Raw genomic sequence first — 26,877 nt, 5'->3', positions numbered from 1 at the left:
GACTCGCGTTATCATCATCGGACGACTAGGTGCACGCCGACTTTTCCTTTCCCAATCCCTTCTACGCAACGGCTATCGTAGGAGCAGGTATTCCGAACTATGTCTATCCTAGCGAAGCGACTTCAGCCTTTCGATGGCATACAGTCTCGCAATCTCTTCTTCATACAACTTGAGGCTCGCTTTCCTCACGGGTCCACCCTTCACATTCCTCGCCAACTTCTTCTCAGGCTTCGTAAAGAGCACCTGATCCTTCGGTATCCTCACCACCTCAGCGCACCGCTCATTAACCTTCTGTATCGCCGGCCACAGCCGCTCAAGCTTCCGCTCATCATCAACACCATCATCCGTCCATTCGACCAGAACAAACGGACGCGCCATGTTCTGACCGCCAATCACCACCCCGGCGACACCAGCGCAATGACTCAACTCTCGCTCGACTTCTGCTGCGTTCATCTTCAGTCCAGTTTTGAATACAATCAAGTCGTCTGTCCTCCCAACTACTTTCCACCTGCCAGCTCTCGACTTATGCTCCACCCAGAGATCACCAGTCCGGAAGATGTCCAGTTCTGGATACACCCAGAAAATCTGCTGCCAGCGTGCCAGCTCGGACTTTCGGACGATAATCATCTCATGGACGTCTCCATCCACTTTCTCAAACTCGATCCCGTTGGAAGGCGCGAACTTGTGGTACTCCCAATCGTCCTCGCCCGTCAGCCTGATAAAGAGCTTGCCTGTTTCGGTCGTGCCGAAAGCCGGAAGAACACGGGTAAGGTGTCAGCTTTTCTGCGGCTGATCGCGACAATGGAGCGCCACCAAAGTAGACGAACTCCAAATTGCGAAGAGATTCGAGACCGAGAGGATCGGCAACCAGAGCGTCGATGGATAAGGGAGACGTCATCATAGCCTGGCACCGGCCATAGCGGAGAGTGTCCCGGATGCCAGCCGTTGTAACGTTTTCTGAGGGCCCGAAGATTGCGACCCCACCGCAGACCATGGCCCACTGTAGCGCCATGTACATGCCGACCATCTAATGGTTGTCAGGCTTTCGCATTCAACGACCGACAGCATTGGAAAGGCAGTGCTTACGTGAAGAGTAGGCATGGTGTTAAACCACCTCCGACCCTCTAGATGCTTGTCAAACCTATTCTCAACGCCTTGGAACTCCGGCATCAATTTAGAAGCATCGACTAGCACCAGCATCTCATGCGTCAGGATAATCGGCTTCGGAAAGCCCGTCGTGCCCGAAGTATGCAAAATAAGCCAGGGCAGGTCTCGCGCCTCATTCCAGCTCTTCTTCCACGGCCACTCCCGCGCTTTCTCTTCTCGCAGGAACTCCTCCACTTCCGACACTTTGTCCACCTGCACCTGCCATTCCTGCACCTCGGCCACAACACTCTCGACGACGGGCTTCAACAAGCCACCGTAAAAGAACGTTCTACACTCCGTCTTCCGTACCAAATGCGCCTGACCCGCGGGCGTTGCCGCCGGACTCGGAAACAACAACTTCCTCTCCAACTTCGCGAGCGCGCATGCCAGCATCGGGTACCTGATATCCCTAGGTCCGCTATACGCAACGGTCTCAAAAGGCTCCGTGGCCAGCGGAAGGACGCTGTTGAGCCAGTGGACGCAGTGATCTACTGCATTGGCAAAGGCGCCGTAGGAGACGTCCTTGAAGCCTGCAGAAAGATCTTTCTGATCCACCGGGATTGAGAGGTACGCGCGATCTGGCTCCGTTTTGGCGTAGTGGTCGAGGAGTTGGATGAGGTGTCGGTGGCCTATGGTGCGAACTTCATCTTCTAGCTTAACGTAGCCATTCGTGGTTAGTGATGTTTCGGTCGCCATTTTACCCTCGGAGAATTTGCAGAACGGTTGATGGTATTTGACTTCAGAGGCGGTTTTCATGAAGCACCGGGGAGGTTAAGTGATCCAAAGCAATAATACGCACTCAGGCGCGCTGCATCAAGCTGACGACAAATTCGAAGTCTTCGAGGCAAGCATCATCACGCTGACTGCTCTCGCCTTGAATCACACAGTGTGTAAGCGTCTTGCTATTACTCTTCCGCTGCCGCGCAGGATGCCATCAATCGACTCTGTCGATCCCGTCGCCGGCTAAGCCCTAGCAGATCTGCACCGTAAGCAAGGCCCCAGATCCAGCCACTAGAGGAATTTTGTACACTAATGTATACAGGTAAGCTCGGAACTCGTATGGCAGACGAAGTCGCTCAGTGGATGTCTCGTTCAAATGATTATGGCTTAGCTACACGTTAAGCTTTCGTCAAGCTTTCGAAAGGCTTGCTTGCCCCATCGGACGCTAAATCCAAGACAAAGGATAGCTCGCAGAATCGCACGACTTACTCCATTTGGGGATAGTGAACTACCAGCTTACGTCTCATATTCTTACGTCAATGGGGGTTGACCCATTATAGCAAGATTGGGCGCAAGTTCTTCTGCACCTGCATTTTGCTCACGAATGATTAATATCGAGACTCCTCAGAGAAGCCAGAATCCGCCCCTAAGTAGAATATATTGTGAGGGCCAATCACGTGTATAATAGATCTGCGCAGCTCGTATCGTAGGACCGTAAGCAATCTCCACTTTTGCGGCCAAGGAGTCTTGTAACCGGAGTGTGGAAGCCTCATGGATATGCTTCAGGTACTCTGGGAAAGTTTAAAGGCCTTCAGATTTCCTTGATCGCCGGTGGAGATGGCCGACATAAGGGTATCGCGCTCGCGCTAAGCGGTGTCTATATTCATGCGAATGCATGGATTGGCTCTGTCTGTTAAGGATAAAGGGGGCCGGAACTACCCGTCTCTGGTTCACAAGTAGAATCTGCCCCCAGCTACGCCTGTTACTCTTTGCTCTTCCAGCTCGAAAGCTTGGAAGGCGCGGAGGATATCAACAATAGAGCGAGCTCGTGTTAGAAACTTAGCTTGTTGGTATGTTAAATTTATCTAGGATGTTCCCGAAGTGCTCACCCGCAGCTCCCGGTCACTCAACTTTCATACCCGCGGCCATAGTCCTTCGAGGCCATGGCGACGAAGTTAGCGAGCCCTGCACTTGCAGAAGCCGATAGATGAGTCAGAGTGAGGATCCAGGTGTCCGAGCCAAAAGAAAAAAAAGGCTTTTACTGCAATAAAAGTGCAAGAAAGAAATCATAGTCTTGGGCTGGCTGGCTCGCCTAATTTACCCCTCCCGCATTGTAGCGCGTAGATAGTTAGAAGATATTGTGCTTACAAGCCCAGGCATTCATGACCGTATAACCGCCCTACTTGTGTCAAAGAGCAGTGCACTCATGTTCTAATTCTAAAAGAAAGTTCCATCATGCATTATTCATCCCCTTCACATTCCCATTCTCCCCCTTTCTTCTGATCCTTAATCCCCGCCACCACCGCCTCCATCTCCTCCGCCGCCGCCTCCTCCGCCATCACCGCCTCCCCAACCTCCGCCGTCCCCGCCGCCGCCGCCGCCGCCAGAGTCGCCGTAGTAGTATCCACCCGCCGCGCCGGCATCACCCCCTCCGTGGTGGCGTCGTACGCCGCTCGAATGACCCGCGCGGTAAGGTCGGGAGGGTTTGCTTGAGAAACAGCCCATACTGAGTTTGTATTGCGGAGGTGGATGTGTTGAGAAGTATCTTCTGAAGAAGTGCCAAGCTGACGTGCTGATGCCTGCGTCACAGGGGCGCGCGGCGTTAAACGAACGGCGCACTAGAAGTTGAGTTGGTTCTGCTTGCTATGTTCGCTTTGCAAGGGGTTCGAATATGAATGATACTGATGTAGGTCTGAGAATATGACTGTGGTAGATGGTAGATAGATGGTGAGAAAGTGGAGAATGAAGCGCCTTTATGCGGTTGCTCGTGCAGCCCTCGTGGCTGTGCGCGTAAGCCGTGTCCGGGTGATGTGAATCTCACCATTCAACAACGGCATCGCATCTGCACCACATCGAATACGAGACGTCCTTGCGGCCTTTGACTGTTGCACGTGGGGAGATCCCGTTTGAGGCGCTGTGTACCAGAGAACAAAGAATGCAGATCTCGGTCACGCATGCTCGCGATACGGAATACGATCGTAGCAGGATTGGAGTTTGCTGAAGGCAGCCACTCAGAAGAACGAGAATGGAGATGCACAGCTAGGCAGTCGAATTGGAAACAACAAATTGGCCTGTGAATATCCCTCTTGAACGTTTTTTTTTTCCAAACCTAGCGTGCAGTTGAAAATCACGTGTTACGATCACTCTAACCTACCAACCATACCAACGCAAATTCCGGCACTCCCGCCATTTGACAAAGGGCAGACTTCTCAGTTTCGTCAACAACCGGTGACACAATCCTTCCCAATCAGCACAATGAATTGCGACTAGGGAGATCCCGAAGCGAAAGCTTTCCGTGCTCAAGTTGCATCGAGTCACTGGTTCGATCTCTGCGGCGCGGCTCAAAATACTCCCCGTTACCCCATTTATCGCATTCCCTCGAGACAGGCGATTTTACTGGAAGGACAAGCAATTTCGCTGGCAGGCTACTGAGCGGCGGAGGGGGATTCCTAGTGGTATGCGATACGCGAACGTTTGACATGCCTTCATGCGGCACAGTCGGTGTGCGTTTCGTGAGCATGAGACAGTACCGGCGGCCTATAATTGGATTTGCAGGACGAGGGTTTGTAGCAGGGTACAAGAATGGCGAAGTCGGAGGGGGAGTCTGAGATGTACATTGAGGAAGCTGTTCCTTGTGTGGATATTGGGGTATCCTCTTGTTGCGCCTTTCCAAAGCTTAACCCCAATAAACTTAATTCGAATGATGCGCGATGCTTGTGGTTATAGGAGAGTGCTGTAGTGGACAGTGGACGACCATATCAACTGTAAACCTGACATCCGTCAGCATTCAATGTGGCGCTAGAGCATAGCTAGAGAATAGCTGTAGAGCACATCTCACGTTTTGAGGCAAGGCTCCTAATGCCGCACCCAAACCGCTTGCCCTCTTCACCTATTCCCACCTATTCCCCTTCTCGACCGGTGTGACCTTCGGTATTGCCTTGCGCAAGTCTTCTTTATCCTTCTCCGTGGGCACCAGGCCTAGCTTCTCTTCTACCTTGTCCGATAGAACGAGCCCCAGGCCTGCGTATGCCATGATGCCGACGCCGACGAGGACGCGAGTCTTGGGCGCGATCCCTTTGTACCACCTGGGTCGATTAGCAAGGGCGCTCAACGGGAAATTGAGAGGAAACGCACTGCCAGACGGGCATGGTGACGGCCACGGCTTGTGAGCGGTGGAGTGGAGGTCGAGAAAAAGCTCGGAGGATCGGCAAGCGCGACCTCGAATGCCAAGCATGCCATGGCTACGATTTCAATATCGGGAATCTCAGGACACGACACTCACCACATCCCCAGCAGCTATCATCACCGGCCGGAGGAAGCTCTATTCGCCGGATTGCTGGCTGGCTCGCCCTCTTGCGCGCTTCGACGTCCGAGCAATGACGCGTTAGCTTAGGACTCCTCACCTCCGCAGAACCTCCGCATCGCGTGTACCCCATGGTTCCGCAATTTCTACGCCCTCAGCGAAGCCAATTCCTTCCCTCGGGCTAACGCCCTCTCGCGGCCCAGGATGCCCGGTTTCCGCCGCTGGGGCCGGTCTAAGTTCGAGAAGAACCCCGAATCGTCCTTCAAGCTCCTCGCCGCCGTCCTCGTCATCACCCTGTACCTCATTATCAAAGAATTCTCGCACCCGACTATACGCACCGAAAGAGCACCCTCGTACGGCGCGCGCATCCAGTATGCGGACTGGCAGAATGGGACGGATAGGGCGGACAAAGAGAAGGCAGAGAAGGTCCGCAGTGCCATGAAATACACCTTTTGGAAGTATCGCCAGCACGCATGGGGCTGTGACGATATATTGCCTGTCTCGGGCGGCAACTCTACATCGAGAAATGGCTGGGGCGCCTTCATCGTGGACTCGGCGACAACGCTTGCGCTGATGGGGCTGTGGGACGAGCTCGCGCTTTCGGTGGAACACATTGTCACTGTCGACTTCACGACAGCTGAGGACCTCGTGGATCCGTTTGAGACGACAATTAGGTACCTGGGCGGTCTTGTTTCGCTGGTAGACCTCTGCGATGCTGGCATAATACCGGAAAACATCATCACCCCAGAGGCACGCGACACCATCCTCGAGCAAGCCGTTGCCCTCGCCGGTGCCCTAGGACCGGCTTATGACACGCCAACCGGCATGCCCTGGCCCCGAGTTAACTTTAGCATAGCGCAGGGCTCCCCTGATCCTCCGTCGCTCTACATCGAGAATCCGGATAAGCCTCGATACAAGAATACTGTCATCGGCCCTGCCCGCACCGGCTCGTCCATTCTCGAGACCCGGTCATTGAGCCAGCTCACTGGCAACCCTATATACGCAAAGAACTCTACTCTTGCTTGGGCGCCGCTCGTGTGGTCAAAGTGGGTGGCGCCCTGGCCTGGAATGGTCGACGCACCTATTGATATTGTCACCACTGCGCCCGTAGGCCGTCAGCGGCACTGGGATGGCGGCCACGATTCGTACTACGAGTACCTGGTCAAGATGACCCTCCTCGCTCCGCCATCTGATCCCTATCTCTCAAACTACAAGGCAACGTTCCTTGATGCCGCCTACTCCTTGCGCAAGTATCTTGCGACTCGCTCCGCATCGGCACCTGACCACGCCATGCAGCATCTCTTCATCGGTCGCCAAGACGAGAAGTGGTATCTGAACCGACAAGGTCACCTTGCTTGCTTCGCGCCCGGAACTATTCTTCTTGCGTCCAAGTTCTACGACGAACCCTATCTACGCACTTTTGCTTTGGCCCTCCTGGAAGGCTGCCACCACACGTATACCTCTACTCCCTCCAAGATAGGCCCTGAGAGCTGGTCCTGGATACCTGAATTTGGATACGATGACCCCATCTACACTCCTGATACAACCCGGCAGGTCAAAGAGTGGAAAGCCATGGGCTTCTGGAGCACCTCGCCGCAATATAAAGGCCGGCCCGAATACGTCGAGTCGCTCTTCTATGCCTGGCGCATGACGGGCGAGCAGCGCTATCGCGACTGGGCATGGGAAGCCTTCTCGGCAATGGATAAGCACTGCAAGGCTCCGTACGGCTACGCGCAGTTGACCGACGTCTTCAGGGTGAAGCCGGAAGAGTGGAGCGGTCTGGGATACGGAAGGTGGATCGACATGCAGGAGAGCTTCTGGGCGGCTGAGACGCTCAAGTATTTGTACCTGACGTTCAGCGACGCCGATGTGGCGAGCCTAGACCGGTGGGTGTTCAGCACAGAGGGTCACGTATTCCGCATGATCAGATGAAGTGAGTTACATTGATTCTATCCCGATGATGATACCCGCAATGACGATGCAACGACGATGCAATGATGATGAACAAATTCTCCCTCCGCATAGCCTGCTCTACCTTGACTTCTCACCGGCCTCGAAATCCACCCACAAGTCCCAATCCACAGCATCCACCTCGGCATCCACGTCGGGACCAAGCGTTTGCTGCATAATACACGCGGGACCCTCCTGTATGCTCCTCGACCCCATCTGCGCTGAGGTGCCCGACCCGGACGCCGTATCCACCCCAGTGAAGTCCCCCTGCTCTGTATCCCAAGGCGACTGCGGAATGCCGGGCGACACATCCAGCGCCGTGGAGGCCTCCGACGCCTTATAACCAGACGACGTATACCCAGAATCCGGATATCCAGGCGACGCCAGCGCAATGACGGACTACGTATCCAGCTCCGGGAAGGGGAACGGGAAGGCCTCCAGATCAGCGGGCGACGCTTCCTTGATGGTCTCCGCAGTTGTGGCGGCGGGGTCTGCGCAGGAGCCCGCCTAGAGGGCCTCACGGCCTTGTCGCTGCCCGATTTCTCCGCCTCCGTACGGGCCTTCCTGGGTGCCTTCACGACCCTATCGCGCTTCGGCTGTGTACGGCTCCTGGCGAAGTCCTTCCAGCCCCTAGGGATATCCTTACGCAGACTTACCTCCGTCTTCATGAGGTCCTCCGCACGCGCCCGGAGCCACGTGAGCTGGTGGTCCAGCTCCTGGACGAGCAACCCCAGGGCATTGGCTGCTACGAAGCTGCGATAGCGACTGAGCAAGGGCAGTTCCTCGGGGCGATATATACTCGTGGTCGGGCGGTGAAGGGTGTTCCGTAGGTCTACCTTAGCATCCATGACCTTTGTGATGCCATCCACGGTGAGGTAATCCATGGGGTTGACGGTAGCAAAGCCCTCGACCCGCCAGGCTTCTCGGAGAATGGACTCAGTGGTGCCGGCCGGAGGTGGGTGTGGGACCGGATACAGCATGGCGGGCTGAGGGACGCCCATGTGCTGTTGGGTGCCACCCGCGTGCTGCTGGGCCCCACCCATGTGCTTCTGGCGGACGCCCATATACTGCTGAGGGACGCCCGTATGATGTTGAGCAGCGCCCATATACTGCTGGGGGCCACCCATGTAATGCTGATGGACGTTTACCTGCTGCTGTGGGACGCCCGTGTACTGATAGGGGACGCCCATGTACTGCTGAGGCACGCCCCTGTTTTGAGGGTAGCCCATGTCCTCGTCGGGGGCGGCCCATGTTGCGCTGGTGGAAGCTCATCTTTTATTAGGGTCTGAACGTCCTCAGGCTGTCAGATACAGAAGCCGGGTTAGAAAGAGGAATCACTTACTACTATTGTCTGCTGGGGCCCTTTAGGCTCTGAGTTGTGAAGTTGAAAAGAGTGTGGAGGCCTTTAGGTTGTTAGTTACAGAGCCGAGCCGGAAAGAGGGATCGCTTACTATGGTTAAGCCGAAAGGGTGCCGAAGCTCTTCAGGCTTTGGGATGTAGAGGTTGACGTGAGCAGGAGGATTACTTGCTGCTGTTGGGTGTAAAGAGTGCTGAAGCTCATCAGGATGTTAGTTGCGGAAACCAAGTCAAAGAGGAGGATCACTTACTACCGTCGAGCGGAAAATGTGCTGAAGGTCTTCAGGCTGTTAGATACGGAGTCCAAGGTGAAGAGGAGGATTAATTACTAACGTGTCGTGGAAAGTGTGTCGAAGCTCTTCAGACTGATCTATCCGAAGTCGAAAGCGGGTGTGTGAAAAGTCAGCTGAAGCTCAACAGGTAGATTTCGGCTGCACAAAGGTGGTCCGGTAGGAGGGAGTTGAGTTGGGCGGTTGGAACATGGCCCAACACACATGCGCGGGCAATTGTCTCGCTACTCGAGGGAGTAAATGTTGCATTAAAGAGGAGGGAGACGTCTACTTTCTCTCTCTCCTCAAGCTCCAGAGATTTGAATACCATTGCATGAGTTACTCTCTTACGTCTCGCATCGCCACATTTTTCTAAATCATACGCCACAAGAAGGGTATGCTGCGCATTCTCATATTCTCAGGCTCTTTTCTCACGGACTCGAAGTCTAGCTTTCGCGAGTACACGTGCGTCCTACCCCCTCGCAAAAGGTTCACCCTACCAAGAGAGAGAAAGGAAAGTCCTCTGGATGCTTATTCCATGGATGCAGACAGAAGGCCGACTTATGGATCGAGCGTGACTCTAACTCCGACATACGAATTCTTGCTCAACAGGGATCCCAGCGGTTTTCAGAGACAGAAGTACCCTGGGCGACCTTCGCAGGATAGCTGAAGCATGGTTTGTGAGTTTGTGGCTGTGCTGGTGGGTTGAGTGGGAGTCGAATTGGGCATATGGATTGTTGCTCAACAGGGTCCGTCAAGTTCGTTTTGGGAGGGTCAGCTGATCGGAGATGCAAGAATTAGCGAAGGGCGAGGGCGAAGGCGGTCTAAGCCATACCGGGGCATTCTTCTCCGGGGAGAGAACGACGGACGACGGCATTTGCGGGTTGACGCAACGTTTTTTAGTATCTAGGGAAAGCTGCTCTCGGAGGTGTTAGAGGTATGCGCAAATTTCCTTGATACGCAACGGAACATTTGCTAATATTTCTAGCTACGTTCACGTGCCCCCCCTCCCCGGACCCGACCCCGCGCGCCTCTATTCGCACCAGCACCCTCCCCTTTCATATAGAAAAGTCATTTACTTGCTCCAAAAAAACCACTCCAGGAGGCTTCAACGCATCGAATCCGCCAAGCATCAATCAGGCCCCCTTCATCCTGTCCAGGTCCGTGATCAGGCTATCTATGATTTTGAACATCTCCTCCGCCAGCCGGCGCCCTTCTTCTCTCCAGCTCTCCTCGCAGAGCCGTCCGAAGCGATCAGGGTGCCAGCGTATGCGCTCCTGCCTCAGCCACTCATAACTATACAGACCCGACGCTCGAAGCAGTCTCTCGACGTCGTGCTTGCAGGCGCGGAGGCCAGCGGGGTCGGATTTGTGCGGCGTACAGGCGGGTAGGGCGCATGTCGTTAGCGCGGCGGGTGGGTGGGGAAATGTTGTTAAGAGTTTCGCGTTGGAAGAGGTGGAGCTGGTGGCTGGTATTCCGGCCCTAGAGGATTGGGAGCGGATCTGGAGTTTCTTGGGCGCGCGCGGTCGAGCTGGTGTTCCTTTCGCGTTTGTGGGAGGTGATGGGGTTGCTTGGGACCGTGCGGCGAGCGCGGAGGCGAAGACAGAGGCGGTTTCTGTGGCCCATTTCTCATAGAGAGCTTGCGTTGCGGCGTCTGGTGTCGTTTCTTCGGGCCTGGGAATGGTACTACTGGCTTGCTGGTGGTGGTAGCCGTTAGACTTCGGGGGCGGCTTTGCTTTCGATTTGGGCTTGGAGCGTGCGAAGAAGTTGAGCGTAAAGGCTTCCAGCGCATCTTCATTGCTATCGTCGATGCTGCCCGCCCACGTGCCGTTGGAACGGATCGCGATGAATTGGTCGGGCGTCGTTGAGTCGAGTGATAGATACTGCATCTCCTTCATTAGCGCAACCTCCTCACCTACGCGGAAGAGAGAAAGCACTTACGGAAAGCTCATCCCAGCTGAACCTTCTCTCAGCCCTCCACTCCTCTACCGTCTCTTTGAAGATCGGCCACGTCTCTTCTCCACCTTCGGATCCTAATCGATACGCCACGTCGCCGTATTCGCTAATCGCGAAGAACGCATCATCTAGTCCCCAAGTTGCGAGGCGCGGCGGTCCGGCCTTCCAGCCAGAAGGCGTGAGCCATGACTGAAAGGTGTCTTCCAAGCATGACGGTAGCCCGGTCCAGCGGATAAACGTTGGGTCCCAGGCTACAAAAGATCCTAGAGGACCGAGAAAGCTACGAAAGTGTGGCGATGGCGTTAGTGTAGACAACACGTCTTTGAGTCTTTCCGGGGTCGAGCTTCCCCAACCTGAACCTGTCAGAAAGGGTCCACCGAAAGAGCGACCGAACTGGTTATGTCCACGGCACCTACCGAGATTGTTCTTCCCGCCTGTATCCTTGAAGCTCAGGACCCAGGATTGGGGGACAGGTCCTAGAGTAGCCCAGTGTACGTCGAGGACGCTGCCGCCGATGATGAGATCGTGGAGCGAAGGGGGGAGATTCCGGCTGCTCCGAGATTAGATAGTGGGGTTTGAAGACAAAGGGGGTGTTATACTATCGCAACCGCTCAAAGCTTTTCGAGACGAAACTGTTTTCAGGGCCGAAGGAGAAGAACGAAGTGTTGCTGGAAGTAGCGCTCATGCTGGGATACTATTGGTTGGCTGTGAGAAATGACGTCATCGCTTGAGGAACCGCATCACAGTAGAAAACGAGCTTCGAAGTAGTTACGAAAAAGCAAATAGAAGGAGATACGGCAGCTTTGCAAAAGAGTGGTTTGTCTGCATAATATGAGGCTGGAAGCGGATTATTTACAGCGCAGCAAGCTTGAGTTGGCGTTGATACTTGGCCGGACCCTTGTGACGATCGCGCTTGGCGGGTGAACGTCTTTCCATCATCCGATCTTCGATCTCTGATCTCTCCCCTCTTCCTCCCGTTCTATTTCATAACTCCTTCTCGATATATCTGTAACTGCCCAAGTCCTTTCGCTTCTCCAAAGAGAAGCTGCGTACTACAATGTGCGACACGACCTTCACCTTCGGCCAACGTGGCGACCACTTCTTCCAATGCCCGTCTCTCCAAGACCAGTATGTCCCCGGTAATTCCGCGACATAGACCTTATCGCCTAACCACAGCATAGCACCCGTCTGCCCAAGAAACTCACAAGTTTCCTAACTTCATCCCAACTTCAAAAAGTCCACCACATAACCCTCGGTTTCGAGAATAGCTTCCTGATAACCTATCGCGATAAAACTGGACACGACCACATAGAATCCCGCGGTCTACCCCCCGAGCTTGAGAATTTCCTCTATGCCACTCCCCCAAACGGCGCAACTACCCGCAACATCCCCAACCTCCGCCTAATCCTCGGGCCCTACAACACCTCTTTCTTCGTGCACGACGGCTCCTCCTACCTCTGGATGAACCTCCCGCAACCCCTCCTCTCCGCTCTTCAATCTCGCATCAAAAATGGCTCCTGGACCGACAAACCACGCATCGTAGCCCTCGGTGCAGACGGAAACTTCCTCCTGATCACCGAGAAACACGCTGCAGTCTGGGACCTCTCGCACTACCGCACAATCTCCTCGATGCTGGAATACTCCCGCACGCAAGACCGTGGCATCGAAGAGATCCATGCCGGCACGCTACATCCGTATCGGTATCAATGCTTCGTCGCGCAGTCCCGGAACGGTACGCTGCTGCATGAGAATCTGCCGCCGCATCAGGTTGCGGGCGTGGAGGGTATGACAGCGGCGGTTATGCGGGATACGAAGGAGGCGGAGCGGAAGGCGAAGGTGGAGAGGAGACCGAGTTTGCAGCAGCGGGCGAGTTTGACCAGAGATTGGGGAGAGAGGAAGCAGGAGTTTAGGGCGCAGGCGAACGGGCTGAGGCTTAGTTTGAGCTTGAGTGTTAGCGCGGCGGGGATTGCGGGTGGGATAGGCAAAATGTTGGGATAGACGAGTGTTATCAATAAACGGTGAAGTGTGCTCGGGAGGGAGAGCGGGTTTCGGATTTTGGCATTGTATATTGTGGGCTCTCAAGCGCTGACTACTGTGATGGAAGAAAGATGACAGAGGAGAGATAGATAGCCAGGGGGAGTAAAGGAAACTGGAGAATAATGACAGGGACTAAGATCACATCGCAATATAAAACAAACTAATTTAAACATCGACCAACGCGACACATGAGCAAGAAATACCCCCTTCCAACCATCTCCCTACCACCTCATCAACACTCATCCAGGATCGGCACCTCCGAGCACGGGAACGGATTCGTATCTGGCGAGCACTCCGTATTGCACGTCATCCCCGGCTCTACAAACACATAGCTCGTATACTGCGTCGCCGAGAACCTCACCTGCTTCGAACCATCGCTCGGATCAACCCCATCGGCCCTGAAGCCCGCCCTACAGGCACACATGTAGCTCATGCCAAAGGGCAGGCCCGGGTCTCCACTGGCTCCGAACAGCGGAATGCACGACGTGCTCTCATCGCAGAGATTGTTCGGGACGTTCGGATTGCAGTGCGCGGGGCAGGTAGCGGGCGTGTTGATGGTCTGGCAGTTCGCATCGCAGGTCGGTGTACCGGGCGGCTCACACTGCTCGCCGAGAGCTGGTTCTAGGACGTTGTTTCCGCAGTGCGGCGGCTCGATGACGAAGTGGCAGTTGGCGTCGCAGTTTCCTACGTTGGGTGGCTCGCATTGTTCGCCGAGCGTGGTTTGCACGACGCCGTCGCCGCAGCGCGGGCCTCCGTCTGCGGTGTGGCAGTCCGCAGAGCATCCATCGCCATCTACATTATTCCCGTCATCGCAGACTTCGCCGTTGGCTAGGGCCAGGATGCCATCGCCGCAGACGCCACGGCACACTTCCCAGTAGATATCGCAGACGCGGTTTGCATCCGTGACGGTCGGGTACACGCGATTGGAGTCGAACACGATGGGGTCGATAGGCTTGAGTGGTGGGTCGGCCAGGTCTTTGGCGAAGTCACCTGGGTTGAAATGCATGATTGATTTGATGTCGTAAGTTCCGGCGTAGTAGTTTGGATCGGTGGTGAAGTCGTAGATGGAGAAGTAGCAGCCGGTTCCCACACAGGGGTCGATGCAGACGGGCGGTGGGCTAGTCGCGGTGGCGGCGACCTTGTCGCAGTCGAGCGTGAGATATGAGTCGCGATCGGGCCTCTGGTGCTCATGCATGAGCCCAAGAGCTGCGGGAGGTGTTAGCCTGGCAGGGCGAGGTAGGGGATGAGGGACTTACTGTGGCCGATGGTGTGTGTATACCAGTAATCTGTTTCGGGAAGGTCCGGCCTACCCAGTTGTACTTCAGGGAATGTTACCCTGCCAATGTACGAGTATGACACGCTGTCTTCCACTGCGCGAACCATCAGAATGTCAGGCTGATTGACGCTGTTGTCCGGCTCAAGGATGAACTGCAGGAAAGGAAGCATGTTGGTCCATCTCTTGATGGCCTCCTCAAACTTGGGCCCACGGCCCGACGCCGTCGTAGCGTCTTCGTATTGATATCGGATGACGCCGAAGGGCCACTTGCGGGAGGTTGCCAAGGGCCAGATGGAGTAGGCGCGTTTTGCATTAGTACTGTTGCCGGTTGAAGCTTCGAGGATCTCGGTTTCGGTGCCAAAGATGACATCGCCGTCAATGACGGCTTTGTCCCTGCTGACGAAGTAGGAGACTGTGCGGGTGGTTCCTTCCGGGCATTGGTCGTCGTTCAGGCAGCTGGTGTCGTTGGTGAGGAGAGGGTTTGGGGCGAAGTGAACTTCGAGCGTCGTTAGGTCTTTCGGTTCCGCCCGAGGAACCGTGGCCCCGTTGACCGTCTGTAGAGACAGAAGAAGAAGGGGCGGCAGAGCGCCCAAAAGGCAGGATACCATGACTATTGTAGGGGTGCTTTGACTACCTAGGTATGAAAGCAGGTATGAAGATAAGTAGTCAACCAGAGAAAGAAGAAGGTGTTGATGAACCTCAAGTAAACTGATTGAAGAGCATAATGAACGACGCACTTATTTATTCTTCCCAGCTTAAGAGCAGCCTTATCGAGAAGAAATGCTAAATATGGGTGTCTCTTACCTATACCACCATTTACGACACCCAAGCGCAGACTTATCCGCGAGACACTGAGGTGATTCGACGTCTCAAGAGACCCTTCCAGGCAGTGCCAGATCACAAGATGCTGAGCTCGACAATATTCAAGCCATTTCGTTCAGACTCGCTCAGCTGTCTGAGCAGCACTCGTCGCTGCCATCGTTGCCTTGCGAGCTGCGGAGTCGTCAAGACGTGGAGGGCCTGGGCAGCGGCGCAGCTGGTGTTGTTTACCGTCGAAATGACCCGGTTCTCGTCTGAAGTTGAAGTACCAGAATGTAGTAAGAGACATCACACCAGACTACGAAATTCTGATTGGTTGCCATTTCTCGTGTTGACTGGCGAGCTGCAAAACTCCGATCACGTGGCGGTCGACCTGGGTGTCTCTCTTTCGAACACTGCAAATCCTTCGATTCGCGGGCTGTGAGTGCGGCTGTATCGCCAGCACTTGAAACACTCCGCACATTCTCTCAGGTGGTAAAGATAGATAATACGGGTGTGAACTTGGCAGCGAGCGGTCTCGTGGAGGATGGCTCAGCCTCCACTACGCGCTTGAAAGAATCAGTGGAGCGGCAAGTCCCGTGCATGCCAGTAGACAGAGACGACGGCGCTCTAGTGTCGTGTGCTGGTGCGTGGACATTCGGCGCTGTCACGTGTGGCAGATCCCGTACAGTCCGATAGCGAGGTGCTTGCATCGGCGTCTAACTCATGAAGGCTTCACTAGCCAGTCAATTCTGGATAGTACCCAAGGATATCGACGACCTTTGGCTCTGCGTAGCGGTCTCCGGAAGAAAACATCCGGTTTGGAGCTGCGGAACATGGTGGGCAAGGCTCACCTTGACACCGACTGCGGGAAAGCGACTAACTGCAGGAATGAAGATTCATCCTCATGTTCATGAAGGACGCTCGAAGACGCCCCCGGCCGTCTACGGGTAGGTCAAGTGCGTAAACGCGCTAATCCAGATCCGGAATGGTACAGAAACGCGAGAGCGCGTCAGCCCTCCTCCAGGGCCAGCGCTTTCACACCTCCAGCAAGCACATCGCACGAAGCAGCGCTCACCCACGCAGCTACTATGCAGTCCAACAAGCGCCCGCGCTCGTCCAGCATCGACGATGACGTCCAGACCTCGTACAAGCGGCTTCGCGCGTATGTATTTGCACCCCGCCAATTCCACAGCCCTGGCTAACCGTCGCAGCATCAAATGCTCCGAGCTTGCTATTGAGAAGAAGTGAGTCGGGTGCCCAATAAAGGGATCGGCCGTTTTGATCGCGATCCAGAGTCGAGTCCATCCAGGAGAAGATCGAGAAATTGTGCAAGAAGCGCGACCAGTACGTGAAGAAGGTGGAGACGTTGAAGGCCGGGTACGCGTCCCCCTGTTTCCACTCAGGAGCTTCCGCTGACCCTCCTACAGCCCATTTGAGCAAGCCATCGTCCCGTACGCGCAGTCGTCGACGCTCGCGCTCGTTGCTCAGATGCGGACCACACTCCCCCGCGAGCTCAGAGACATCGTGTACGAATTCCTGTGGTGGAACGAAACGGGGGACTTACGCTTCTGGACCTTACAGAACATCCTTTTTGCGCCGGACTGCATAGAGAAGCCCTGCCAATGCCTTCGGAACCGGAAGATACCAACGTTCGTCAACCCGGCATTCGTCGGTCCCGAAATCGCGCTTGAGGCCGTTGAGAGCTTTTACAAAGTCTTCGTTGGACTGCCTGGTTTTCCCATGGCGCTCGTCCGATGTCTCGAAAACATCAAGTCCCTAGTCTGCAACGACGTCTTCCACGTTGGTCTAGATCCCGCGACCGTCCTCCGAGAAGCAAGGCTTGAGATCCACGTCGAAGATTACGTCACGCTCGGTCCGCCGTACACCCACCAGGACAGCCTGAAAGAGTACTTCGAGCCATTGCTGAGGGTCGTCAAGAAGTCTGGCTTCCAGCTGAAGATCAACCTAACGCAGCGCCACATCCGGCTCAACGTGCTCGCGGAGTTTCTCCCAGTCCTGCAGCCCATCAAGCAAGCTTTTGATGCCGAAGGCGCCCACGTTACAATCAAGTTCCAATACGACGGCGACGCTGACGTCCAATGGAACCTCAACGAGGCCGTCGCCGCGCCCTCTGGCAACTGGAAGGAGGATCTGATCGACTACTTGGAAAGCGTACGTCCTAATTGCTCGAGCCGACGCTAAGCCCCAAAGTACTGACATATATGCATCAGGAGCCCGATTTTCCCGGCCACCATCGCGACTACCTCGACGAGAATAACTCGGATTATGATCCGGATGAGTACTGCGGCTCCAGCGACGACCCCGACGAAGATGATTCTGAAGTGGGTTGGGATAGCGAGTTCGCGGATTTTTGTCCGTGTGGCTGCGGGCGAATGCTCGACGAGGATGATTTGGATGTGTATTTCTAAAACCTCGTTTACGCACTCATCCGCCGTTGACATCTTGAAGCTTTGCTGCTATTGCCGGCTTACATTGGAGGGGGATTATGGTGTCTGCCTCGCTGCTGGGAATATTATGGGGAATAATAGAGTGTACGGGCAAAATACCATCAGAGGGTCAGTAGCAGGACTACGGCATGGCCTACATACCCTTCTAAGATTGTATTTACATACAGTGTTATGATCCGGGTTTTAAAGAAGGAAGTCAGCATGTGGAGATGGGAGGTTCTTGCTAGATACCCTCTTTCAGACACTGCTCGATCTCGAATGCTCTTCCTACTACTCGCAACGATTCCCTCGCTCGCAGCTTGCCACCTGTGCATTTCTTTACAGCGTCCTACCTAGGTAGCTTCCAGCCTCGCTAGCGAGTGCCGCGCCGTCCTGTCATATCTTCGGAGCGATCCACTTTCATTGCACTGAGCGTTTGAGAAGGCGTGGTGTAAGCATGATACAGATTCCGAAGTCAGAACACGCTATCTAGATCGATAAACAAATCCTGCCAGCCCAGGGGCACATGCTTCAGATTCAAGCCCGGAAAGTCCCATTCAAAGACAAATTCGCTCGGCGCGTAGCCTTGGAACTCATCCTCCGCGGGCCCTGTATCTCCCAACCCCGCGCCGGCAAGTCCTACCATAGGGTCCGGCTGCTGCTGCTGCTGCTGCTGCTGCTGCTGCTGCTGCGCCATATGCTCCCTCAGCGCACTTTCGCATTTCTCGATGCTGGTCTGCAGGATCTGGAAGTACGCGATGTGGCCGACGGTTATCTTCTTGAGCTGTTCGAGCACCTTGTGCGCGTCGTGGAGGAGCAGTATGACGGAGGGCAGAGGGTCGCGCAGCAAGAGAGCGAGCTTGAGCACGAGGAGGATGGAGAAGGCGCACTTCGCCCAGACGTAGTCCATTGTCCATTTGAAGGTTGATAGATACGCTGCTGGCGGTGCCTGAGTAGGTGAGCCGGCAGGTGAGGGCGGCGACGACGAGGCCTCGAGCAGATGGTGTAGGTGCCGGACTGATGCCTCCTTGGCGGTACGAACCATGTCGCGCTGGAGGTCGCTCATGATGGCGATGTTTTCAATGCCACTGTCGGATAAAGCTTTGAGATGGAGAGTGATGAGCGCCCACTCGTACTGGACGTGGAGATTCGACAAAGCGAAGGCTCTCTGATGGACGGCTATTTCCGAGGAGATTATGGCTGTCCATTCCACTACCCAGAGCGATAGCTCAACGACTGTATCTTGCACCGTGGATCTCAGGACGGATTCGTCGTCTGGTAGTGTTGCACTCGCAATATTTCTGTACGCATTGGAACGGATGATGTTGAGCTCTACTTGGGACAGGAGTCGTATATCGACGGCTGTTCGGTCTGGGTGGTTCACGAGAGCGCGGATTCGTCGAGAGGAGGTGCGCAATGTTATGCCAGGAAGCTTGCCGCCATCCAATGAAAAGCTACGCTATGAGGTCAACGAGGGTCTAAAGCGGATGTATGTAATGGAAGTGGTCCCCTTACAAGAGTTCGAGATTGCAGACACCATGCCAGACCCTCGCGAGGCGATATAGTTCCCTCTCTTCTGCACCTGCTTGCCCTCCTCTTCCTGAAGCAGTCGTCATCAGCCGATCGACGGCATTGGGAAGTCCCAACTGCAAGGCGAATCTTAATGCGATAGCAATAAGAACCATCCCGTTTTCCGAGTAGCCGGCCATAACGGTGATAGCCTGCACGGTTTCGAGGCATGGTGTGCTGGCGTGGATAATGACGTTGGTAAGGTGTTCGCGAAGGCTAGACTGGAGTCGGTGGTAGACGAGTGAGTCGAACCCTTCTTCGGCCCGACATCCAACGGTCACGATGCTATCGAAAAGGAAGGCGCTGCGTGATGAGACGGAGTCGAAGGTGTCGTGCCGCTCGCAGAAAATTGGGATGAAGTAGTGCTGCGTGCGTCAGTCGGTTGTGCGATCCATCAGGAGTGCATCGTACGCTGCCAGAAAAGAAGCTAGTGCCCATTAGTGACCGGGAGGACTCTCGTATGGAGGTTCGGCAGCACACCTCTGGAACCAGAAAGCGGCCTGTTCCCAGTTTATCAGCCCTTTCTCGACCGCGCTGGCGGCTGTGCTGGGTGGAACCAGTGTCTGAGAAGCCAGCATCCCATTTGCCAAAGCAGGGAGAGACGATCCATACCCAAACATCTGAGCAGGCGAAGTCCCGCCCACGGGGTCCGGCGGGCCACTAGCCGTCGAAGGCGTAGACAGCGGCGCCGGAAGTGGCTCAATCCGGCCTACATGGTTTCTCTCAACAGCGCCCAAGCTAGCTTTCAGTGCGGACAGCTCAGCCTCAAGCCTCTCTACTCTGGAGAAGTTGGCATGCTCGGCCAAATCGAAGTACTGGCAGTCGGCATCGTTCCGGGTGCATCGCTCGCACGGGCGCTGGCCAATGCATCGGACTTTGGCCTTTCTGCAGGCCAAACATGCCTTGATGGCACGACGTTTGCGTGGTCGCTCGGTTGGCGTCGATGGGTCCATCGGTAACTTCGTGCGAGACGAGGACCCGGCGGCGGACGCTGGATTTTGAATGCGGAGACGGTGCGGGGGAGAACCTTGGAAGGTTGAGTCATGGATGCGACAGGGAGTATGGGGATATGAGTCATGATTAGACCGAGCAGCGTCCCTCAGGACCAATCCTCGAACAATTCTGTGCACTTCATGAAATCTCGCTAACATGTTGGTGCTGACATTGCTACTGTCGTTCGTATCCGGGAGTCTGCCCAGGCGCGCCGATGGCTGCAGTCATGACGTTTCCTTGCGCCGGCCGCTCCTTCCTCGAATTATCCTCCCCTGCCTCCTTCTCAATACAGATAGATGAAGTCCTCATTCTTCACATCCGTGATATCGTCGAACGCCTTGTCACCAACACCGCCCTCGCTCACATTCGCCGTCTCGCCTGCGTCCGCCATCTGCCGACTAGTCTCCATACTTAAATCCACAATCTTCGCTGCTTTGCCCAGCCGCTCACGGGCAGCCCCGTGCTTGCGGTTCAGTATCGTGATCCAGAAGACGGCCAAAACGACCAGCACAACAATAGCGATGAAGAGGGCAAGGTTTGCGCGCAACCCCCGTGAGTAGCGCGGTTTCTCCGAAGGTTTGAAGAGATGCGGGCCGATGATGTTGCCAGCGCTCGCACCGACGAACAGGATGCTGGTCGTAACCTTCCTCTTCGTGTCACCGCCGGTATTCTGGCCCGACCACGAGTATATCAGCGGCGAGATACCTGGGTAGAACGACGTCAGATAGTATCCGACCAGCAGTACGCCACGGTGTTCCTTCTCGCGGCCAACGACCATAAGGATGATGATGCCGATAATAGGCGGGATGCACAGGAGGATCAGAACCGGCGCCTTCTTCTTCAGCCTGGTGGCAAGCCATGCGCCGCCGAGCGTCGCAATTATTTGCACCGCACCAAAAGGCATATTGAAGAGAATGGTGGCAAATGAACCGAAGCCGAAGGACTGGATGATGAGTGGTCCGAAAGTGGTGATGCCGCCGCTGGGAATACTGTCCATGGTTAGCGAACACTCGTGATTTGACCGAATGCGAACGCTTACGATACGGCAGTGAGCATAGAGAACCACAACCAGGTTTTGAGATCAAGAAAAGCCTCGAGCACATGGTCCCACTTCCAGACGCGCGACGCGACGCCCATTTGGTTCATCCGAAGTCGCTCGACCGCAACGAGTTTCTCCTCGCCGTTGAGGAACCGAGCCTCCATGGGAGAATCGGGCATGAAGATGTAGACGAAGATCGATACGACGACAGTGAGCAGGCCACAGAAGAGGAAGATGATCTGGTATGAGTGGAGACGGTCGGAGTGTATGTGGCCCAAGCCATACGACAACAAGCTGCCCAGGATATTGACAATACCGAGCATGGCATACCATGCGGCATTTCTGTTCGTCTGCTCGGATCTCTTGTACCACATTTGTACGATGGCGATGAATGCAGGAGCTGGAATACCGTCAGTGCGTGATACCTTGGAGAGCAGGAGATGGCTACCTACCAACAGCCGCCTCAAACGCGCCCAGTAAGAACCTCGTCGCCATGAGGCCTGCGAATGTTGTCGCTCCGGCCATCCCACATAGGACTACCCCCCAAGTGAACACCATGACGCCGGTAAACTTGCCAATGGGAAGCTTGACAAGCAGCACCGCTACGATGGGCTGCATGACGAGTTGGGCCACATACACGATGGAACCGAGCCATGAGTACTGGTCCGAATCTGGATCCAAGTTCGCATCTTTGATGAGACCGAAGACCGAAGCATACGAAAGCGTAGTCTTGTCCAGACTCTGCAGAAAGTAGACGGAAAGCAGGATGGGGAGAATCACGAGGTCGATCTTGCGTAGGATGCGTTTATTGTCCTCGGGCGTTACGGTGATGCGTTCACTCGACTCCAAGAGCTCGGCGGCTTTGTCCTTGCCTTTTGGTGTTGTGGGCTTGTGGACGGATTCGACTGTGTTGACTTCGTTCTTGCTGATCTCCTGCTGTACAGGAGTGGGTACGTCTTGTTTAGCCATTGCGAACAGGAGCGGCGGCGATGAGGACGGTATCAAAGGAACTTCGCTGAAGAGCCATGAGGGCATGGAGAGCAGTAACTTATATCCGATGCCCCATGGGGTCCCCAGACAACTAAAATCCTGTTTGGTTGTAGCGTCGGCCGAAGTTACCGAAAGCCAAGAGGCGCGGTCCGAATATCGCGCCAGCGACGAGAGTACTTAAGACTTCGGCATTTGGAAGAACGCCTCAGGAAAAGGGCTAGAAATTAGAGATCAGTTACAAAGCCATCGTAAGTTATCCAGTTGGTGTCGCGAAGGTGGCGCTGACTACTTGCAGCGATTAAATCCGTCATGCCTCAGAACGAAATCGTTCCGCAAAACTTCCAAGCCGCTTTGGCTAGCAACAGCTCAGATTTTCATATCCTTCTAAGATCAGGGCATAATGGTTCAACATTTGACTTTTCGTTCGAAGCGCTAAGGCCGGGGCTTTTCCGAACAACCTTCACCTCTCCAAATCATCGGCTTCCTCCTCATCGAGCGGCGCCGGTACCCGAAAGAAATTTGGATCAGATGAAAGCTACGTCTTCATCTCCAACTTCGAAAGCCCTGAATGTTGGCGGAATCACTGCTACCGTGGACTGGACGGGCGGACCGCCGCTGATCTCCGTTGCACTTCCTGGCCAAACGACGCCCATCCATTCAGACCTCCCTCATCGGTCATACGTCGCAGATGGGTCAGGAATCGCGCATTACACACGCTACAACAAGGGCACCCTCCATGTCGGGCTCGGAGAGAAAGCAGCGCCCATGGACCTCTCGAATCGGCACTTCGTCCTTTCGGCAACGGACTGCTTTGGCTACGACGTATATCGCACAGATCCAATGTACAAGCACATTCCACTGCTTATCAACGCTACGCCAGGTGGCTGCGTCGGTGTGTTCTCCACGTCCCATGCTCGAGGCTTCTACTCCGTCGGCTCGGAAATGGATGGCATGTGGGGCCGGTTCAAGGTCTACCGGCAAGAGCACGGTGGGCTTGAGGAGTACATCATCATTGGACATACTCTGAAGGATGTCGTGTGCATCTATGCAGACGTCGTGGGCTATCCAATGCTCGTGCCTCGTTGGGCGTTCGGGTACCTCGCAGGAGGCATGAAGTACTCAATGCTCGACGAGCCACGAGCGTGTGACGCGCTAATGGAGTTTGCAAATAAGCTCAAGCGGCACGACATACCCTGCTCGGGATTCCAGATGTCATCTGGATACACAGTGGCTGAGACGGAACCCAAGACGCGCAACGTGTTTACCTGGAATCGGCATCGGTTTCCGGACCCAAAAGGTTTCATAGCCGCGTATCACAAAGAAGGCATCCGGCTCATTGCGAATGTCAAACCATATGTTCTCAGCAACCATCCGGAATACGAAAAGCTGAAGAATGCCGGTGCCTTTTTCACCGATCCCATAACTGGCGAATCCGCACAAGCACGCTTGTGGAGCGCAGGCGGTGGTGAGAGCGGAGTCGGTGGTCACATCGATTTCACCTCGAAAGCAGGATATCGCTGGTGGTACGAGGGTATTCGAGAATTGAAGCGTGTGGGTATCGATTGCATATGGAACGACAACAATGAATACACCATTCCGAATGATGGCTGGCAATGCGCACTGACCGAATCATCTGTAATCCAAGGAAGCGAGGAGTTTGGGAATGCCGTCGGTTTCTGGGGGCGGGCGTTGAATACAGAATTGATGGGCAAGAGCTCGCATGATGCCTCGATTGAAGTGGAGCCAGAGCAAAGACCGTTCATCCTAACGAGAAGTGCGACGGCGGGAACGCTGAGGTATTGCGCGAGTGCGTGGAGCGGGGACAACGTGACCAGTTGGGAGGGGATGAAGGGCGCGAACGCGCTTTCGTTGACGGCTGGCATGTGCTTGATGCAGGTAAGTCATCCTCCCCATTGCCACCGCCGTCTTCCTCTAATGTAGCTTGCAGTGCTACGGCCATGACATAGGCGGCTTCGAAGGCCCACAGCCCTCCCCGGAACTCCTCGTCCGCTGGTGCCAACAGGGCATCTACTCACCTCGCTTCGCCATAAACTGCTTCAAGACCTCGCCAGACAATAACAGCGTCGGCGATGTCATCGAGCCCTGGATGTACGAAGAAACTACACCCTTCATCCGCGCTATCATCAAGCGCCGCTACGAACTGATCCCGTTCCTCTACTCCCTCGCTCTTGAAAGCCACAAGACGGCCACGCCACCGCAACGTTGGACGGGATGGGGCTACGAGCAGGATGCTGAAGTATGGGAGAATAGGATCTTGACCGATGGAGAGACGCAGTATTGGCTTGGCGATGCGCTGCTTGTCGGCGGTGTGTTCGAGCCAGGTACTGAGACCGCGAAGGTGTATCTGCCAAAGGATTCGGCGAATCTTAGCCTCCAATTCATGGACGTCAATGCGGTGCAGGTGTACTATGATGCGGGACAGTGGATCGAAGTATCTTCCAAATGGACCGAGAGCATCCCCGTGCTCGCAAAAGTCGGCAGCGCGATTCCGGTCGGACGACCATGCCAGACACTCTCCCCAGGTGAACGCAGCAATCCCGCAAACCTCCCTCTTGACGATTACCGTGCTGTCGAAGTTTTCCCTCCAAAGGGGTCATCGGGTGGAAAGGAGTTCGTGCATATATGGTATGAAGATGATGGGGTGTCGCCTCCTCCGGCGCGTATATCCGTGTTTGAGGTGAGGTACACGACGGACGAAGACAAGGTTTATGTGGAGTTCAAGAAGGAGCTACAGCCTGGTTTTGAGCCTGCGTGGAAGGAGCTTGGCGTTGTGCTTCCCGCTGGCGATGGGAGGACGGTGGTATTTAATGGTACGGAGGCGGCGTTCGTGAAGGACGGGAAGGGTCGGACGTATTTCAAGGGAGACATTGGTCGTGCTAGCCAAACGAGCCCGGTGCAGGAGAAGTCCAAGATCTAGATGAGGGTTTGTTAGGCATCCGTTCGCCACTCATAGAATCTTAATCCACAGAAACGGAGACTGGGAGTTAGTCACGAGTCTTCTTTCATACCCGCCAAACAGCATCCGCCATCTTCGCCACCTTCCCCATCTCTTCTACATCATGCACACGCACAATATCCGCACCACCTTGGATCGCAGCCGTAACCGCAGCCGCGGTTCCCCATGTCCGATCTTTCGCCTCTTTAACCCCGGTTATCCTTCCCACAAACGCCTTCCTACTCGTGCCCACCAGCCATGGCAACCCTTGCAAGCCCGGATACTTCCTCAGTTCGCCCAACCTTCGCAGAAGCTCAAGATTATGCTCCTGTTTTTTTGCGAACCCAATACCCGGGTCGAGGATGATGCGCCACCGCCGTATACCCGCTGCTTCCGCTGCCTGCACCCGCTCGAGCAATTCTCGACCGACAGTTTCCACAATGCCATCGGGGTAGGAAGCAAGTTTGTTCATGGTCTCCGGCGTGCCGCGCATGTGCATCAAACACACTGTGCAGCCTAGCCTCGCAACTGTAGGCAGCATTTTCTCATCCATCGTCCCCGCGCTAACATCATTAACGATATCAGCGCCGGCTTCGACGGCTTCTTCGGCGACATCCGCACGGTACGTATCAACGCTAATCGCCACTTTCTTCGCTTCGGGCAGTGACCGGATGAGTTTTATAGCCGGGAGTACGCGCGCGAGTTCTTCGGATGGAGAAACTTGCACGGCGCCGGGGCGGGTAGACTGCCCGCCCAGGTCGAGGATGCTGGCGCCGGCTGCGACGTGGGTTTTTACAGTGGCGGTGAGCTTGGCGGGCGAGAGATTGAAGTGCGTCCCGCCGTCGGAGAAGGAGTCCGGCGTTAGGTTGAGAATGGACATTATGCATGTGTCGCGGGTTGAGGCGACTGCTGTTATGGCAGGGAGGGACGGGCTGAGGGGTGTTAGGGGGGATATGGGAGTTTCTGGGGGAGGCAGGTTGGAGAGGTGGTATTGGAATGAGCCTGCGGGGAGGGAGACGTGTGCTGGCAAGCTCCTTTCTGGGATTAGCTCGCAGAGGGGGCGCAGGACGAATTCGCGCTCGAGCATGAGGGCGTGGGGAATTTTTAATCTCTCGGTGGAGATTGTCTGCTCGTCGTAGAGTAGGATGTCGAGGTCGATGTTCCTTGGACCCTTGTCGATTACTCTCACGCGGCCCATTTTATTTTCTATGGCTTGCAGGGCGAAGAGGAGGGCGGTTGGAGATAGAGATGTTGAGACCTTTTAGGGGTTTAGAAAAGGGGGTTGTCACGTGTAAATAGTGAGGGAGAAGGGGAGGCTCACTTCGCAGACTCCGTTCACGAATTTGTCTTGGTCTAGGACGTACATGGCTTTGGTCTCCCAGAGGCTGCTTGTTCGGAGCACATGGATCTTCCCGGTGGCGTCCATCTCTTTGCAGGCTTTTTCTATCATGGAGACTCGGTCGCCCAGGTTGCTTCCTAGGGCGATGAATGCGCGGTGTTCCATGTCCGCAGCCTGATGGAGAAAGCGGATAGTTTGACTTAGGTGAAATTCACGAAGACATCGAAACGGACTCTGTTGTGTCCGGAAGGGAGATGCTATGGTGGAGTGAGAGTTCTGCTTCTGGACATCGGACCGGATTCGGGACGGGAGAGGTCCATCTAGAAAATTCTGTCTCCTCGGTGCCTTCTTCGCGAAGGCAAGGACTCCTTGCTTCACAGTTGGGAACGTGTAGCATCTGGATCTCGCGGTACATATGAGCATTGCAAAACGAATCGGGAAAAAAAAAATTAGAACGGTGATGTCTTTTGATAGGATCGGAGTCGGCGGAAAGTCGCATGCCGCGGTCGC

General features: G+C 55.0%; 12 protein-coding genes across 12 annotated transcripts; 4 read left to right on the top strand and 8 right to left on the bottom strand.

The window, feature by feature from the left end:
* Positions 1-108: 108 nt before the first annotated feature.
* On the bottom strand, positions 109-1,842 carry BU26DRAFT_534927 (putative AMP-binding enzyme; the record flags this gene model as incomplete). Its single annotated transcript, XM_033831242.1, has 3 exons — positions 109-731; positions 763-1,027; positions 1,087-1,842. The coding sequence occupies 3 exons, from the start codon at positions 1,840-1,842 to the stop codon at positions 109-111; spliced, it is 1,644 nt and encodes a 547-aa protein (XP_033677467.1).
* A 3,133-nt stretch (positions 1,843-4,975) lies between these two features.
* BU26DRAFT_571133 (uncharacterized protein) lies at positions 4,976-5,234 on the bottom strand (the record flags this gene model as incomplete). The annotated part of the gene is made up of 2 exons (XM_033834107.1): positions 4,976-5,171; positions 5,221-5,234. The coding sequence occupies 2 exons, from the start codon at positions 5,232-5,234 to the stop codon at positions 4,976-4,978; spliced, it is 210 nt and encodes a 69-aa protein (XP_033677466.1).
* A 223-nt stretch (positions 5,235-5,457) lies between these two features.
* Positions 5,458-7,330, top strand: BU26DRAFT_161420 (glycoside hydrolase family 47 protein). The gene has a single exon (XM_033820136.1). It carries the CDS (start codon positions 5,594-5,596, stop codon positions 7,319-7,321), a length of 1,728 nt encoding a protein of 575 aa, XP_033677465.1. The 5' UTR covers positions 5,458-5,593; the 3' UTR covers positions 7,322-7,330.
* A 90-nt stretch (positions 7,331-7,420) lies between these two features.
* BU26DRAFT_571131 (uncharacterized protein) lies at positions 7,421-8,568 on the bottom strand (the record flags this gene model as incomplete). The annotated part of the gene is made up of 2 exons (XM_033834106.1): positions 7,421-7,738; positions 7,861-8,568. 2 exons carry the CDS (start codon positions 8,566-8,568, stop codon positions 7,421-7,423), a joined length of 1,026 nt encoding a protein of 341 aa, XP_033677464.1.
* Positions 8,569-9,978: 1,410 nt separating this feature from the next.
* BU26DRAFT_524567 (uncharacterized protein) lies at positions 9,979-11,758 on the bottom strand. Its single transcript, XM_033830315.1, has 4 exons — positions 11,520-11,758; positions 11,337-11,470; positions 10,906-11,273; positions 9,979-10,847 (listed from the first exon to the last, which is right to left on the bottom strand). The coding sequence occupies exons 1-4, from the start codon at positions 11,603-11,605 to the stop codon at positions 10,101-10,103; spliced, it is 1,335 nt and encodes a 444-aa protein (XP_033677463.1). The 5' UTR covers positions 11,606-11,758; the 3' UTR covers positions 9,979-10,100.
* Positions 11,759-11,772: 14 nt separating this feature from the next.
* BU26DRAFT_610297 (uncharacterized protein) lies at positions 11,773-13,135 on the top strand. Its single transcript, XM_033835987.1, has 2 exons — positions 11,773-12,048; positions 12,102-13,135. The coding sequence occupies exons 1-2, from the start codon at positions 11,978-11,980 to the stop codon at positions 12,916-12,918; spliced, it is 888 nt and encodes a 295-aa protein (XP_033677462.1). The 5' UTR covers positions 11,773-11,977; the 3' UTR covers positions 12,919-13,135.
* Positions 13,054-14,942, bottom strand: BU26DRAFT_161454 (zincin). The gene is made up of 2 exons (XM_033820137.1): positions 14,214-14,942; positions 13,054-14,163 (listed from the first exon to the last, which is right to left on the bottom strand). Exons 1-2 carry the CDS (start codon positions 14,839-14,841, stop codon positions 13,190-13,192), a joined length of 1,602 nt encoding a protein of 533 aa, XP_033677461.1. The 5' UTR covers positions 14,842-14,942; the 3' UTR covers positions 13,054-13,189.
* A 1,287-nt stretch (positions 14,943-16,229) lies between these two features.
* Positions 16,230-17,568, top strand: BU26DRAFT_161361 (uncharacterized protein). The gene is made up of 3 exons (XM_033820134.1): positions 16,230-16,411; positions 16,462-17,206; positions 17,266-17,568. Exons 2-3 carry the CDS (start codon positions 16,523-16,525, stop codon positions 17,461-17,463), a joined length of 882 nt encoding a protein of 293 aa, XP_033677460.1. The 5' UTR covers positions 16,230-16,411; positions 16,462-16,522; the 3' UTR covers positions 17,464-17,568.
* Positions 17,569-17,956: 388 nt separating this feature from the next.
* BU26DRAFT_544065 (uncharacterized protein) lies at positions 17,957-20,003 on the bottom strand (the record flags this gene model as incomplete). Its single annotated transcript, XM_033831718.1, has 4 exons — positions 17,957-18,935; positions 18,997-19,415; positions 19,462-19,477; positions 19,531-20,003. 4 exons carry the CDS (start codon positions 20,001-20,003, stop codon positions 17,957-17,959), a joined length of 1,887 nt encoding a protein of 628 aa, XP_033677459.1.
* Positions 20,004-20,326: 323 nt separating this feature from the next.
* BU26DRAFT_571125 (MFS general substrate transporter) lies at positions 20,327-22,051 on the bottom strand (the record flags this gene model as incomplete). Its single annotated transcript, XM_033834105.1, has 3 exons — positions 20,327-21,032; positions 21,083-21,482; positions 21,535-22,051. The coding sequence occupies 3 exons, from the start codon at positions 22,049-22,051 to the stop codon at positions 20,327-20,329; spliced, it is 1,623 nt and encodes a 540-aa protein (XP_033677458.1).
* Positions 22,052-22,381: 330 nt separating this feature from the next.
* On the top strand, positions 22,382-25,010 carry BU26DRAFT_495023 (glycoside hydrolase family 31 protein; the record flags this gene model as incomplete). Its single annotated transcript, XM_033826205.1, has 2 exons — positions 22,382-23,968; positions 24,021-25,010. The coding sequence occupies 2 exons, from the start codon at positions 22,382-22,384 to the stop codon at positions 25,008-25,010; spliced, it is 2,577 nt and encodes an 858-aa protein (XP_033677457.1).
* Positions 25,011-25,095: 85 nt separating this feature from the next.
* Positions 25,096-26,532, bottom strand: BU26DRAFT_534917 (folic acid synthesis protein-like protein; the record flags this gene model as incomplete). Its single annotated transcript, XM_033831241.1, has 2 exons — positions 25,096-26,286; positions 26,350-26,532. 2 exons carry the CDS (start codon positions 26,530-26,532, stop codon positions 25,096-25,098), a joined length of 1,374 nt encoding a protein of 457 aa, XP_033677456.1.
* Between the last annotated feature and the right edge of the window lie 345 nt (positions 26,533-26,877).

Source organism: Trematosphaeria pertusa (assembly GCF_010094035.1).
Source record: "Trematosphaeria pertusa strain CBS 122368 unplaced genomic scaffold BU26scaffold_20, whole genome shotgun sequence".
Lineage (NCBI taxonomy): Eukaryota > Fungi > Ascomycota > Dothideomycetes > Pleosporales > Trematosphaeriaceae > Trematosphaeria > Trematosphaeria pertusa.
Note: the sequence above shows the minus strand (reverse complement) of the source record. Positions and strands in the feature narration are given on the sequence as shown.